The 16,342-nt window shown below is 53.2% G+C and overlaps 1 protein-coding gene across 1 annotated transcript in view; it reads right to left on the minus strand.

Moving 5' to 3' along the window:
* The window catches only part of WWC1 (WW and C2 domain containing 1), a 195,459-nt gene extending 179,148 nt beyond the window's left edge, over positions 1-16,311 (minus strand). The window contains exon 1 of the mRNA XM_045284697.1: positions 16,156-16,311. Within this exon, the coding sequence (XP_045140632.1) occupies positions 16,156-16,274 (119 nt within the window). The 5' untranslated portion in view covers positions 16,275-16,311. The remainder of the gene's footprint in view (positions 1-16,155) is intronic.
* Positions 16,312-16,342: the final 31 nt, after the last annotated feature.

The following is a 16,342-nucleotide window of genomic DNA, read 5'->3' on the forward strand; positions in this document are numbered from 1 at the left end:
GAGTCCCTGACAACTTCCATCTTTCCTCCGCTTATCGTGATGTTGCCTACTGCTTCAGCTCTGAGGATTTTGGTCTTTTTCACACTGAGTTTTAATCCAAACTGAAGGCAATAAGCCTTGATCTTCATCATCAAGTGCTTCAAGTTCTCCTTACTTTCCGCAAGTAAATTTGTGTCCATTGTCTATCACAGGTTGTTAATAAGCCTTCCGCCAATCCTGATGTCTAATTCTTCATCATATAATCCAGCTTCACTGACTATGTGCTCAGCGTAAAGACTGAATAAATATAGTGAGAGGACATGACCCTGATGCACATGTAATTAAACCATGTAGTGTCCCCTTGTTCTGTTTATACAACTGCCTCTCCTGAGCATAGGGGTTCATCACATGCACAGTGCAGTGTTCTGGAATTCCCATTCTTCTCAATACTGTGCAGAGCCTTGGCATAGTCAATGAAACACAAGTAAACTTCTGGTATTCTTTGACTTCAGCCAAGACCCATCTGATATCCCTTAGACATTAGGGAAGTTAGCAGGTTACCACAAGTCATGCTCAGAACATAGTGAGGCGACAGCCATCAGTGCATAGCAAGACCGCTCCTCAGCCAGCAGCCATGTCTCTCTCAGGTCCTTGTTCTCTCAGTCACATGGTCCCTTGGCTGTTGGCTCCATGGACCAGGTAGCTAACCTACTTGTCACTCTGTCTCACAGTTTCCTCGTCTTGGGCCAGGTGAGGAGAAGGTAGTTCATAGTCTTAGCATTGGTCCTCACGTCTCCATGCCTCAGTCTCTGGTACATCTAGTCTCGGCGGCCTCCACCACTTAGACGTTGATCGAGGATGTGATCTCTCAAGTGGTCCTGTGATCGTTCTCTGTGTCCCAGTTGACTCCATACTGAGGAATGGTTTTGATGGAGATGAGGTTTGTCTTTTAGCCGAGCCTGTACTCCCAAGGAAAACAAAGGATGGCGTCTTAAGTCCCCAAGCTCCAGTACAGTCAAGAGGTGCGCCCAAGGGAACAAAGGGTGTGGATTGTTTCATATCTATGCCAACTCACAATCACCCTACAGGACAAGGTAGAACTGCCCCTGTGGGTTTCTGAGATGGAAATTGTTTATGGGGGCAGAAAGCCTCATTTATCTCCCACTGAGCTGCGGGTGGTTTAGAACTGCTGACTTTGAAGTTAGCAGGCCAACTGGTAGCCACTACATCACCAGGTCTCTACTACAATCAGGTCTTAATCCCACCCTCACAATGTCTTTTAAGGCGCCCTGATGAGGTAGTGGCTATGGTTGGACTGCTAACCTCAGGGTCAGCTATTTGAAGCCGCCAGCCACGCAGCAGGAGGCGGAGTCAGAATTGCCTCAGTGGCAGCGCGTTTGGTTTGGTTTGTGTTTTAGTCCGGTAGAAAACATCTTCAAACATGCGGTCACAGCCACGGGTGTACACACCAGGATGATAACACATCACATAGGGAGTCATGCCTAAAAGGGCCATATCCACTGACCACAGCTCACTGGTGCCTCACATGTTGTGGTGATGCTGGACGCCAGGCGGCTGGTATTTCAAATACTCCCAGGGAGATCAAAATCACTACCAAATCACTGCTCTGAAAGGGATCACTTAGAAAATCCCAGATAGAGTGTGAGAAAAACGTGGAATAAAACACAACACCGTAAAGAAGCCTACACTTCCTGGTCCGAAAGAGACAGGCAGAACCCTCCAGTCACCCTTCGGGTTTGGAGCCGCATTCACCCCAGTAGCTCAATGTTCAATCAAATGATAGACAGGTCTAGAATGGGGACGAGAGCACTACCGGGTGGGCACATCTCAGAATAATCAACTCTTCATGACAAAGGGGCAGCATTTGCCTGAGGGCAAGGTTCAGAGGGGTCAGGAAAGGGGGAGGGGTGGAAACAGGAGACACAGGGAGGAAGTGGGCTAGGGCTGGTGCATTGAGGGGGGCAATGGATGCAATGGAGCAAAACGTGCCCGAACGACTGCGTGTAAACCTGCAGCTCATACACACACACAGAGGAAATGGGTGATAGAGAGTCAAGAGACTAACCCTATGGGACAGTTGGACCCCGCCACACAAGATCCCCAGGGATTGGAAATGACTCAACGGGCCACTAAGGACAACAGCTGAACGATTCTCACATCTAGGCAGAGAACTCAAATCTCTTAACGCGTCCTGGTACTTGACGTGTCAAGAAAGACATCGCAAGATTGGAATATAAGGGTGGGAATTACCAAACCGCAGGGCGCCTGCCATATTGACTTCTCTACCTCAGAAACGATTTCTCCTAACACCCCCGAGTCATCTCAAGTTCTCTACATCGAACAGAACAAATGTTAACTTTTAAAACAGCACCTGCCATTTCCAGATGCTCTCCCATCCTCTTGTCCCAACCCCGTGAGCGCTAGTGAGGAAGGCAGGTGGGCGGAATACTGACCTTCATGAAGCAGGGCGTCTCCACGCTGGCTGCATCCTTGAAGCAACTATGTGATTTAGAAGTCCCAAGCCCTGGCAGTATCCCAGGCCAACTGAATCATAATCTCAGGGGGCGGCTGGGCTCTGGTTCTTTGTGGCACTCCCCTGGGCAATTCCAATGCACAGCCCAAGCTGAGACTCAGTGACTGTTCCTGTTGTCCACTAACTCTACGTGGACCCTCCCACTCTTGGTGTTGGGCAGATCAGGCCCACTACTGCTCATCCCAGAGAGATGGGCTCAGGAGAAACCAACCAGTGGCTCTCCAGAAGATTCCAACTCCTGGTCTCAGGGGCTGGCTTCCTGTTGAGTGTCGATTGCTAAGCCCTTTCTTCTGAAGCATCTGAGGAGACTGGAACCTCCAGCCTTTGGGTTAGCAGATTAAGCATTTGCACCACCCCGAGGTTCCCAGGTAAGACGCGTGATCACTAAGTTAAGGAGGGGATGCTTCCGAATGCAAAACTCCCGATGGGAGAGAGTTCATCCTGGGCTTAGTGTGCCAGTCATGGAGCAAGCCCTGAGCCAAGGAAGAAGACACAGGTAATCTAGCAGGGAAGGCAGACAAGTAACCACAGCAGGAGACACTAAGGGAGTCCTGGCCAGGGGGGTGGGGAAGGCTCTTCCAAACTTCATGTCTACGTGAAATGTTGATGGGAAGACGCCAGGTGACACTGGGGGCCTGGAAAGGAAAGTGGGTCCATCTAGTTCAGCTGTGAAGAGTCTGGAGCTGATATTAGCTCAAGAGAACACCTGAGGAGGAGGCCGCAGTAGAAAGGAGCTTGAGGTCACAGTTGGGGCACAGTGAGATGGAGAACCACAAAGATGGAGCTACTCACTAGGCCAAGAAGACCATTCCAACCGCTGCACAGACCTGTGCTCAGAAGAGTCTGCAAATGGGTCCCTTTCTGCCATCCAATGATGAACAAAGTTCTGGCTGCAGACACGAGGCCACTGGCTTACAGATTGGGACAAGCCTGGAAGGCTTTAGCAACAGTTCCCTGGGTCCCACTCCAGACTCCCTCGCTCTGTGTGTTTGAGGCAGGTGTCATAATGTGCACGTCCAGCAAGTTCTCAGGTGAAGCTGAGGTGCTGGTCTTGGGACCATACTTTGAAAACAAGTGCAAGACGGCATGGGCCTTGGCGGGCTTGGTGACCAAAGAGAAGGCCAGAGAGACACCCCCGGTCATCGGCCGATGGGTGTGTGTGTGTGGTTGTCAGGACACTGAATAGAAACCACTTTGGATGGCTTTGAAATGCCTTTTACTGTTAAGGTGCCTCTTTATAATCCTGTGCAGTCAAAGTCATCGTTTACTAGGAAGATGCCTATCACCTTAGCTGTGATCCATTGTTTTCCCAGGGAACTGAGACACTGAGAGGGAATCAAGCAGGAAAACGTGGGGTTTGTAAAATAAATAAATACAATCTGGTCCTCAAAATCCATAACCTGCGCAGCAGCCGTTTCACTATAGCTGAAGTGTTGACACCTGCGGAGGTTGGCCGTGGCGGAGGTTGGCCTTGATGGTGGCCTTTAGACCTGTCCAGGACCATGGCCCTAGAATGTACTGAGGCACTTCGCATTGGATTCTCACCAAACCAGCAGGCAGATTCTAGTTAGGCTTCTTTCACTAAGGAAGAACTGAAGGTTGAGGGAGGTTTGGGCAACTTGAACCCAGGTCACAGACCCAGTAAGTGACAAAGCTGAGACTTAAAATCCAAGGCTTGGTCCAAATGTACAGCCAAGGGAAGGCCACCACCACCACCAACAGGGTTGCAGTGGAGAGTCCAAAGAGACTCTGGGCACCTGAATGGCACCTGCCCTCCTGGAGTGTTCTGGAAAAGAAGCATGCCATTTCCAAGGGCAACCTTCCTCCAACAGACAGAGAGGGCTGTCCCCTTGGATTCGCCCTTGGCCACCTGTCTTTCTACACCCCCACAGACCTCCTGTTTCCAGCACTTCATTTCACTACGGGGTGGAAAAAACTCTACAAACTTTGCCACTTCTCTGGCTTTGGATGAGCGAAAGAACTGACACCTAACAGTATTAAACAGAGCTTCCTCAAAACACCTTTGAGCCTCAAGCTACCTCACCTGTCCTTTTCGGAGAGACCAGGGCACCTACACACACATATACACAGCCACCACCACCACCCCACCCCCGCCAAGTACTGTGAGGATTCAATAGTCAACCTATCAGTGGCTCTCCTAGCCTAGTCCCCAGCCCAGCTGCATGACCAGGGGACCAGTTAGAAATGCAAATTCTCAGGACCCACCCACCCACCTGCTCCTGGCTGGGCCCTGCCATTTGTGATGCTGATGCCCGCTCAAGTTTGGGGACCTCTGCTCTAGAATGCAATCCCCATGGCGACAAGGTGTTTGTTGGTTCAATCACTGCTAAACCCAAGGCTGCCAGAACAACGCCTGGCAAATTATAGGTACTCAATCAATTTATGGGCAGTCAATAAATATTTGTTAAATGATCAATTAAAATCCAGGTTAACATAAAAAAAGGAAACCAAGGTCCAGAGACTCTGGTCTTTATAACCTTATCTGGTGACTGTGGTGCCTTTTGCCAATTTGCAACGCCGTCCAGAGGCACAGGCTCTGTCTTGTCTCCCCGTATCATCCCAGCCCTTAACCCACTGCCCAGCTCTCCCTAGCAGGTTCGTCCTAGCACCTTCTCAGAGATATACAAACTCCCAGCTCCAAACCTAGGTCCCTACCCCCACTGCCAACAGCTGCCACACATCAGCCTGTCTCTCTGTCTTCCTAAGAACCAAAGGATTTCCGAGAATGCCACTCACCCCTGGTCATAAGGCAGTGAGTGAGCTGGCTCCTTCCCCCAGTGACAGACACCTCAAAGCAGGGACTTTGCTCTGACTTTGCTCTGGGTCAGGAGCCTGAGCCTGAGCCCAGCAGGACTCTATAAATACCTGTTGGATGAATGGCCAACCCCTGGCTGGGTGGGACATGATAAACACACTGCCCTCCTGGATGGCTCCCATGCTCAGAGCCACAGGGCTCTCAAGCAGGCTGGTGGGGAGGCTCGGTACAGGGAGGAGCTCTCAAAGAGGGATGAGTGTGCCTTGCAGACCTGGCCCTCTGGGTCCCTTAGACCCCGCTGGCTCTGCCATGACAACTGCGATGCACACACACACCCCCGCCCCCCTCCGCTTCCCTCCTGTCAGGTCAGTTCGCAGCCAGAAATTCCTGAGATGGGTTTGCCTCCGATAAGGCCAAGGGGAAAAGGAAAGTTTATTGAGTTATTTACAGTCCCGTGACGCCAAGGTGGTTCACCAGCACACGAATGCCAACGTGGCTCGGTCGAGTCCTGGCCCGGCTACCAGAGACCTGTGTTTTCAAGGGAAAAAATGGGTGAGGGACTGAGAGATGGAGGGTTCCTGTGACAAGCCTGCTACACACACTACGGAGCCAAGGCTATACCTGCCTGACGCCACTTCATCCTCACGGGGCTCAGGAGGTCGGACTCTTAGCCTTGCTTTACAGTGGAGGAGGAGGAACTTGTTCGAGGTCAGTTCCAGGTGACAGAGCCGAGACTTGTCACCTGCGTCTCTAGAAGCTCTCACCTGTGGCAGAAAACAGGGTGGTGCCGCAAACCCAGAAGGAGCCCTGGTGGCACAATTATTAAAGTGCTCCCTGCTAACTAACAGGCCAGCAGTTCAAAGACGCGGCGATGTGCTTCTGCTACAATTACCCTGGAAACACAGCTGGGGTGGTGCTTCTCTGTCACGCGGGCTCCCCACAAGGCACAGCCGATGCCCTGGTGCCCAAGGACAGCAGCATCCCACGGTGTTTGGCTGCAATGGCATATCTCCCTTCCTAGTGCACAGGGCATGCGCTAGTAGGCTGCTCTGTCTACTCCTCTGTGGGGACAAGGCCCCTCTCCCTGGACTCCTCCTTCCTGCTTGCCTCCTTTCCTCCCAATCCCACCGGGAGCCAGTGGTGGCAGAAGCCAGGCTCCGAAACCAGACAGACGCAGATTCCAGGGCCAACTTTGCCTCTTCCACACCGCGCAACCAGGAGCCCCTTACTTGACCACGAAGCTGCAGTTTCCCCACCTGCCAAGCGACAGAAAAAGAGTGAGGAACGTTATGAGCACCATGCCTGGCACCAGGGAGACCCCTGGGGAAAACCAGTTGGGGATGACTATTCCCTGGAGAAGAACAGTTGGTGCACTTGGATCGCGGTGCTGATGGCAGACACTGAAAACACCATGGGCTGTCAAAGGCAAACCGCCCAGTCTGGAAAGAAGTACAGCCAGAGTGCTCCGGAGAGGCCAGGATGAGGGGCCTCATCTCACCTACTGTGGACACGCTGTCAGGAAAGACCAGTTCCTGGAGAAGGACACCATGCTTGCTAAACTAGAGGGGCGGCGGAAAAGGAAGGCCTTCCACCAGGTGGACTGACATACGAGCACGATGGTGCGGGTAGCACAGGACCAGACAGTGTTTCATTCTGTTGCCACAGGGTCACCGTGAGTCGGACCGGCGGCAAGGCACCTAACAATAACACCCCCGGGTCATGCAAAGGGTCAATGCACTTGGAAGTTTGCATCCTCCCAGCAGTGCCTCAGAAGAAAGGCTTGGTGATCTCTTTCTGGAAAAGCCCTCGGAAACCCTGTGGAGCACAGGTCTGCCCTGAGTCGGGATGGGCAATGGGTCCCGTGCTATTATCATGCCTCGCATCGTTGTTCCGGCAATGACCAAGGCTTATACGGAATTGCCAGGCCCGCCGGGAAATGGTGGCAGCGCCCCAACTATCTGAGAAAAGCCTGGGCAGGAGCAGGGGCGGGCGTGCACCCCACGGTCACCTCGGCCACGCAGCCACTTGCTGCCTGTATCTGGACATCTTATCCTTCCGAGCCACGTTCCAGCCAGCGGATGGAAGGAAGGGCCATCCCAGCAATGGATCAGAGAAGTGGCCACCACAGCCGGGAGGAAGCCAGCGCGGGGAGAGTGGGGCTGCAACCAAACCAGGCCCCCAGCGACAGCAGGCAGCTGGCCGGGAAAGTCAGCAGCTGCCCGTTGGCCCGGCATCCTCGCTGCCAGAGTGTGATGAATGGGGTAGGGAAGGGGAACGCCAACAAAGGTGTCCCTAATGTGGATGCGGCGCTTTGTTTCCCTGGCTGACCACTGAGCGAGAACTTAAGCCGGGGTCGCTTTTCTTGGGCAGACATTTGAAACCGTAGGATCCCGTTTCTTCCCAACGGTGAGATGTCCTGGGTGGAATCCCCGAGGAGGCAGTATGTGTGTGCAGGGGGTGGAGGGGGAGTGATGCTGGTGGTGATGACACAGGGGTGGGGGCAGACATTTGACTCATGCCACTTGTCTTCCCCCTCCTCCTGCCGCTCTCACGGCCCCCCACCCCTCTTCCCTGCCCAGCGTGTTCTTTATAGCATGTTCTCCCGACATAACAGTACATAGCTTTCTCTTCTGGCCACCCTCTCCCCCGCGACCCCCTCCCCTCCCTGCCAACATGACTTTGGCAGGAGGTTTTCTGCTCAAGGGCTCAAGGCTTAATGGCTTGCTGGTGAGGGTTCAATCACACGATGCCACGGTATCCAGGTGCGTGGTGTGCTCTCTTTCATCTCACGCTGAAACGGGGATTCAAGAGAGCTGAGACGCCTGTCAGTAGCAGCGGCCAGAGCCGTTGGCCCTTTGACTCAGGGTGAGCAGTGAGCGGCCATCCTGCCTACTCGGAGCTGGGCGAGGCATGGTGGACACAGGAGGGCCCAGCCCTTGGCTGGGTCTAGCCCTCAGCCCTGTCCAAGTGCTTCTTTTGGCCAGTAGTGGGGACCCGGTGACAGCAATGCCATCAGCTTATCCAAGTGAAACAGATGCCTCTCGGCCGAGCATCCCCCCCACCCCCGCACTGGAGGAGCTCATGGATCCTCCACAGACGCACAGAGCTGGCGATGGCAGGAGAGAGCGCCTGACACTCCACACGGATGGTCCCGCCTGACGAGGTGGGCAACACGCGCATGCCCCCAAGGCTTTGCTAACACACGCCAGCCACCTCCGACGCCTGCTTGTTCTTGCCTTGTCTCCCCTTACATGCACCTGAGATTGGAGTTCCAACCTTCCCTGTAGCTAAGGCAACCTGATTATGTTTGCTTCAAAAGGGCAGTGTTTCTCTCACTGCTACCTGGGATCCCAGGGGATTGGAAAATCAGGTCAGTTTGGCTAGGCCCTCTCCCAGAACAGGGGTGGTGGGGTGGTGACAGAGAATAGCTGCCTTGGGGACTAATTCCTTGGCTGCTGGAAGCATGTTCCCAAGCGACTTGGAAACAACTTTGAACTCCCTGCAAAGTTATCACATCCTTGAAAGAGTTCGTCTGCCTCCATCTCTGTTCTCTCCTCTCTGGGGCTCTGGTTAGCGGGCTGCTTCCTGAAGGCAGAGTTTTTGCCAAACAGACTCTTAGCCACCAAGAGCTTCTTAGTGGCTTCTCCGATCAGGCTCCTTAGAAACATCTCTCACTGCAACCCTTATCCGGTTTGCGCCACTTAAAACCCAAAGGAAACAAACTCATTGCCATCCACTTAGTGCCTACTCATTTCGACCCCAGAGGGCAGGGTAGAACTGCCCCTGTGCATTTCCGAGACTGTAACTCTTTAAGGGAGTAGATGGTGTGGTTTCGAACTGCCAACTTTTTGGATCGCGGTCCAATGCATAACACTATGTCACCCAGGACTCCTGTGCCCTAACTTAAGTATAAAGAATAACTCCACAGACCAAGGGCACCTGAACCTGAAGGAAACAAGCACCTTCTCAACGGAGACGCTACAAGACATCAAGGTCAGTGGAGAAGAAACTAAAGTGGTCAGTGATCTCATTCTGCTGGGATCAACAAGCAATGTCCGTGGAAGTCTAAAAGGTCGAGCAATGTACTGCTACAACAGACCTCTCTAAAGGTTTTGGAAGAAAGTAAAGATGTCCCTTGGATGACGGAGCTGCCTCTGAGCCATGGCTGTGTCTACTGTCTGCGATGCATGAGAAAGTTGGAAAATGAAGAGGAGAGAAGACTCGATGCATGAGAACCACAGTGAGACTTGGTGCAGACTGTTGCGTATACCAGGAACTGCCAAAGAACAGACGCATCCGTCTTCGCTGGACTCCAAGCCGGAGGTTGCTAAGACGTGAAGGTGACATTGGTCTGTTTACTTCAGGCTTGTCATCAGAAAAATCGATCACCGGAAAAGGGCAGCATGCTTGGGAAAGCAGAGGGCCAACGAAAATAAGAAAGGATGAACAGACACAACAGACGCTGCAATGCACGCAAATACACCCATGCTTATGAAGATGGCGGCACAGGACAGGAGACGGTTCCTTCCGCGAAGCACAAGGCCACCATGAATGGAAGCAACTCAACAACGAACGTTCAGCTTGTCAGGTGGGCACCGTTGGCTCCACAGAATGGCTTCCAGTTAAGCTACGTGGGTTCTAATCCTGGGTTGATCACCTCCTGGTGGTCGTGGGGCAGTTACGTAATCTTTCGGGTTCCTCATCTGCAGGTGGAAGCTCCTAGGTACTTAGCTCCTAAGGTTCTCGAGTGACTTAGACGAAGCCCTCGTATAAAATGCTTCGACCGGTGCTCAGCATCGGGTAGGTGACCCGAAACAGCGCTCATATATGCGATTCCTTTGTGGCGTCTCCCCACCAGCTGCTCCGTGGGAGAGCACCATGGCAGTCAGCGTCGGTAAAGACCCACAGCCTGGGAAGCCAGATGGCACGTTCACTATGAATTGGAATCACTTGTGGGTTGGGGCTTGGGTTTGTGCATGGTTCTCAGTCTCTCATTTCTTCTGCTCATCTATATTTGGGTTCTAAAACTGTCTTTCATTCTAGATCACTGGTAGGTGATGTTCCCAAGTACAGCAGCAGCCCATGAAGTGCGTAAATCTTAAACACAGACTTTGGAAGAAGAACCTCCCCCCCCCTCCCTAACAGCTGGTAAAGCCCCCAGCTCTGAGTGCTAACTGGTCCCTGAGTGCAGAAGCATGGGACTCGGTGGCTTCAGGTGTTCCTGAATGGCTGGTTGTGACTCTGGCTTCACAACACATATGAAAACACAAATTGGTAGAGGGTGGTGTTAGTCTGAGGATAAATCCACAGGAATACCTGATTCTGGTGGTGGTGGCTCTATGCAGCCCTGTCCCCTCCGACTCAGATAGGGTGACAAGGGAAAACCGCTCCCTCTCTTGGATCTCTCTGGAAACAGATTGCCAGGCCTTTCTCTCGGGGCACCCTTGGGTGAGTTCAAATGGCCAAGCTTTCGGTTAGCAATTGAGTGCTTAACCACTGTATCAGTGGCTTAGTTAGTTGTAAAACTAGTCATTCATTCGACATCTTGGGTCTTCGTGGGAACATCTTGGTTCCGCATGGAACACATTCTTCAGGCACACGAGAGTGACACCAGGCATGGAACTCTGGTTTCTCCACTCCGCAAACATTATGAAGAATAACCTGGTCACTGACATAAAGCCAATCAAATTCTTCCCATGGCTCCAGAGAACCTGAGATGAGGTTCTGGGAACAGGTGACACAAGAGGGGAAGGGAGGAGTGGCCTCAGGGTTGTTAGTCCTTTGCTGTGTGATCTTGGGCAAGTCACTTGCCTCCGAGTCTTTGTGTCCAATGTGAAATGAGGAAGCTGGACCACATGACCAGAAAGGCCTCTTTCAGCAACCACCAAACTGCTACTCAGTCAGGTGGAAACCTAGATGCCACTGGATCTTGGTGTGTCCAGGAGCCGGGGTCCCTGTGTGTCACTTGTGTGCCTGCCTCTGTGGAAAACATGGGAACCTGCTCACTCCCTCTGGATGAACAAGTAAGCTTGTGTTTATTGCGTTGTTGCATAATCTGCCCCTGCGTGCAGCTTTAGCTTATTTAATCCTCCTGACTTGCCTTGACAATTGATAATCTCCCTATCCTATAAACGACAAAACCAAGGTGCAGGGCAACTATCTGAGGTCAAAGTCACTCACATAGCAGGCAGCAGATCCAAGATCCCAGCACACTGGGATGTATTTACCCCTTTCCACTATCCAGGGCTACCTTAACCCAGGCCTGTCCCCACCAGAATGGTTGTAGGTTAAGGGAGATCCACAGGCCCTCAAATCAGTTCATCTGGCTCAACGCCCTGCTGAAAAGTTGCCTTTCTCCACCCCTAATATACTGAATCAGAACCTACAATTCTTCCATTTGCTGAACAACCATGCCTGTCCCAACTCTATTTCCCAAGGCCAAGTTTGTCCCAGTTAGTGGTGGAGCAGAGGCCTTGATTCGGCAATGAATTCGGCAGCAAGCTGTGGCTTTCCCTAACCTTAGTCTCCCTCTCCTAGCCCTCAGCTTTCAAAAGGTTGCTAGGAGGACTAAAAAAAAAATCCTCTTAAAGTTCTCAGACCACCTGGATCAAGTTCATAATCCATTACAATGCCCTATTGGGCTTGCAGTCAAGTCATGGTGGCCCCCGTGGGTTACAGAGCGGAACTGTGCTTCACGGGGCTTTCCATGGATGTGATTTTGGGGGAAGCAGATCACTAGCTGTCTCCTGAAGTGCCTCGAGGTAGATTCAAACCATCAGCCTTTCAGTTAGTAGCCAAGTTGCTTGTGTGTGCCACACAGGGACTTGCAGCTAAAGAGGAGGGCTACAGAGAAAGACAAGTCTGTCTGTCTGCTCCTGTAAAGATTCTCTGTCGAGGAGTCAGAACTGACTCAGTGGCAGTGCGTTTGGTTTGGGTTCTAGGTGGTGATGAGCAGTGTCCAAGTTCAATGCCAGCAGGAGCTATGAGCCTGGGGTCCACGAGCCCCCTGAAATTCGTGTGACAGCTTTGTTTACCCTTTACTCTGCTAAAAGTCCCCCATGCCTTTTGTCAGATGTTCACAAGGATCTTCCATCAGAAGGAAGGTTAAGATCTTTAAGACGGTTGTTGATCCAACTTCTGGCAATATGAATGGTTTCTGAAATAATATGGTGAGCTAAAGCTTCTTAAATCATGTGAGAGACAAGTTGCTGGAACCTCCACTCCACGCAGGCCTCTGGTATTTGCACTGGGACTGAGAAACTGAGCCCCGAGGTCCCAGGTGGTTCTTGGAAGGCCTAAACGCAAACCACAGAGTGAGCAGGAATCAGGCTTCAAGAACCCTTCTCTGGCAGAGCCAGTCCCCGTGATCCATTCTCCCTCAGAGAACAATCAGATTATTTGTTTTTACACACCGCTAGGCTAACCACACACAGAATGCTGGCCTTTTGCTGGGTGTTCCCAGCACCATTGGGAGGTAATCTGCAGAAGGAGCACTGCTCCGAGGGGCTGTGCAGCCCTGCTCCCTGGCACCTGTTTCCTAACGACCGGTCATTTTCCCAGCCTGGCCTCCCAGTCGGAGCCTGTGGTGTTACTGGAGCCTTTGGCCCAGTGGGCATGGCCCAAGCTGCCCACTGGACTCTCTGGTTGTTGGGACAACCGTCCCTAGGAATTCTGGCCTCCCAGTGTCCCCTTGGTGAGAATAGGAGAGAGCTGGCAAGGCAGGCTGCCTGGCAGCTCTTCCAACCTCCTAGTGAAAAGGAAGCTGAAAACTGGATTCCCTACCCCCAGCAGCCTTCTCGCCGGACAGCACAAAAAACCAGCTCAGCCCAGAGGGAGGAACGTGCTAAGACATTCTTCAGGCTTGGTGACCGGAGACACTATTTTGTGCTCAGTGTTGAGAAATCACTTGTCGGGCTGAATAAGCATTTGACTGTCTTCTTTTAAATTCAGGGGAATGGGTGGGCATCTTCTCAGTTCAGATCAAGGGAAAGCGGAGACAAACCCCAGGGCACCCACACAATGGCGCAAATGCGTGCGCACACACCGGCGTGGAATGGGTTCCAAGTTATTCTCTGTTTCCTGGCATTAATCAGATCTAGGCAAAATGTAATGCCTCCCCTCCTCCCACCCCTGCCCCCTACAAGTCTGGCTGTTAAATAATTTCTTCTTTCTCCACCTCACAGCCCCATTCTCTCTCTCTCTCTCTCTCTCTCTCTCACTCACACACACACACACACACACACACACACACACACACACACCCCACAGCCCCACCAACACCCCATCGTGCCACGGAGAGGATGGGGGAAGGAGAGGCAGAGGACCCTAGATCACATTTGAGAAGTGGTCAGCTCAGCCTTCGGGGAGGGCAAGTGAATTGCCTGGGGCCACACTGCCAGCTGTCCACCCTGTTTACCACACTGTGCAAGATGGACATTCCAAAGGGCCACCATGGCTGCCCTCTGAGCAGTCCATAGCTGCTCCACCACAACAGTGACCTCCCAGGTGGACCTCGGACCCACTCAGCACCCCAGACTCAGGGTTCCCACATAAGGCCAGAGTGGTTGGGGTGCCCAGGAGTAGGCAAAGACACCATCTGACAGTCAGCACCCCACCAAACCAACTCGGAGTTGCAAAACGAGGAAGGTGAACAAAGGGCTAAGCCGGGTGCCAGTGCGTCTTTAACTCCTCTCCAAGGTTTGCCAGTCTGCCAAAAACACAAAGGCTGAAACAAAGGCTGGGCAAGCCTGCTGCAGGGACTGGGCAGGCAACAGTATCTAGATAAGATAGAATGGTGCTGGTTTGTTTTATGTGCGCTGTACTTTTAAAGGTGACCTTCTCCAACGGCAATCGACACTCTGCTTCTCATGTGTGAAAGCAGTTCAAAATGCCACCCAGCCTATCAACAACAGTGTCAGTGGTATGTGGCCGTACCAAACGTGAAATGGCCATGGAGGTGAGCCACACTGCGCAGGTTCAGGGGAACGGCACGCTCGTCCAGTCAGCTGCCCACAGAAGTGCATGCTTGCCCTCTTCCAAGGGACAGGAGTGACTGGTTGAAGAAGCTTCCAGACCTTCGGTTTTCTCTCCCAGAGACTCATGACCGGAGCACATGAGCAGTGCTGGGTGTGGGGCCATCCTACCCTTCCTCCCTTGGATTCCTCACTGTGAACTCACCCAGTGACCCAAGTGGAGGGGGGCAGGGGCCAGGTACATTTGAACCTCCCCCACCAAGGAGAGGTCATGAAAAATTGGGCCAGGGGAAGGATGGCCAAGTCACCTAGGCAGTCAATAGCCACCCCCACCCCACCCCCAGCCACTGATCCCCAGGGGAAGGCAGTGTGTGAGCAATGCTGGGGGATGGCATGGCGGGGGAAGAACTTGGTGTTTGCAGAGTGCTGGAAAGAGCAAGGCACTAGAGCCAATCACACTCCTAGGCCTCAAATTGACTCTTACTTTTGAAATGGGGAGTTGGTCTCTTTACTCTCCAGTGATTTCCCCACTACTGCTCCTTCGCCTCCAAGGTACCCCTTAATGTGACAAATAGGAAAACTTGAGAGCCAGAGGTGAAAGCAACTTTTCCTCGCATGCAAACGTCCTATCTGGTACGCCAGTGAGCCACCCGGTGTTCTATGGCGCACTGGGCACGAGCCCAGTGAATGAATGAACCTAGGTGCTCACAGAAACGACTATCTCAACTGACATCTTCTTGATGCTTTTGCCTCTATTTTTACTATTTTGCTCTTCAACCCCATGCTTCCCACAAACTCTATCCTGGGCCTCTGGGGTTCCCATTCAACCCACAAGCAGAGTCCAATCAACTCACGCGGGCTATCTTACAGGCACCTGACCCCCAAGTCACACTGACCAGGGAAAATGACACATTCCTGGAGACTCTTCAAATTCCCCACAGACCCCATCAGTGAAGGACCACAAAGTGACCCGTGTGAGTGTTCCCCTGAGACCTACCTGGCATATGTATAGTCAAGTGCCCAGGCAGTAAAAACAGTCAAAGCAGGGAGAAAAAGTCTGAAGAGCCAATGCAGACTCCAACTGTCTCAGCAAAAAACTCCCACGAACCACGCTACAGCCGGCCTGGTGCCCACCAAGGTCAGGCGGAGTTGGTGCAAGAGTGAGAGCCAAGGTCCCCAGAACGAAATGGCAGAAAGGTGATGGACTGTCCTTTGCCAGAGGCCGCTCACCTCCGCCAACGTCTTACTAGCTTCCAAGTAGCAGTGAGATTCCTGGAGAATCAGTCTCCCTGCTCTGCGCTCCCCGGCTCTTTCCTCCCTTCCCTTCCCACCCTCGGTCTCCCTCCAGGCCCCCTGGCAGCTCACTTGTCTTCTCAGGAGCACCTGCCAAAACACACACTCCAAGCTGCTTCCCCCACCCCCCAACCCCCTCAAGCAGTCTCCCACTGAAGCCTAGGTCCCTGCCACCCCCTCCAAACCAGATGTTGGGGGAAAGCCTCCCCGGGAAGCCCCAGCTTCACCGGGCTACTGCACTCACAGCCAGCCGCCGCAGAGCCCCCCCCACTCCCCGCCGCCGCCCCCACCTCTCCCATTAAAGGGGCGCGGGGCGGGGCTAGAGCTTAAGGTGAAAACTCTGGGCAGGTGCTGGCTGGGGCCTAAGACCTCCATCTGGGGTGATGGTGGAGGCAGTGGCCGTCCCCTCCTCAGCTGCTCAAGGACAGGCGCAACGCTTCAGGAGGGTTAGGCGGGGGCGGGGGTGGTAATTTAAGGAACGGGGAAGAAGCACGCAGAGCTCTGTCCAGGCCCCGCCGGTGGCCCTTGGGGCAGGCGGGGGCCCCGACCGGCGGGTGGAGAGGGCCATGCGGAGATCCTACCTGTCCCGCGGGTCGATCCAGCTGGTGGTGCGGCTCGTGTGGTCTATGTAGTACACCTTGCCGTCGAAGTCGCGCGCCTCCTCCCAGCCCTCCGGCAGGGGCAGCTCCGGTCGGGGCATCTTCCCGAGCGCGGCCCGCGCTCCCCCATGCAGCTCCCGGCCGCCGAGGAGAGCCTTGGTTCAGCGGC

Source organism: Echinops telfairi, unplaced genomic scaffold (assembly GCF_000313985.2).
Source record: "Echinops telfairi isolate 266 unplaced genomic scaffold, ASM31398v2 ScPeMD7_7469;HRSCAF=8507_0, whole genome shotgun sequence".
NCBI lineage: Eukaryota > Metazoa > Chordata > Mammalia > Afrosoricida > Tenrecidae > Echinops > Echinops telfairi.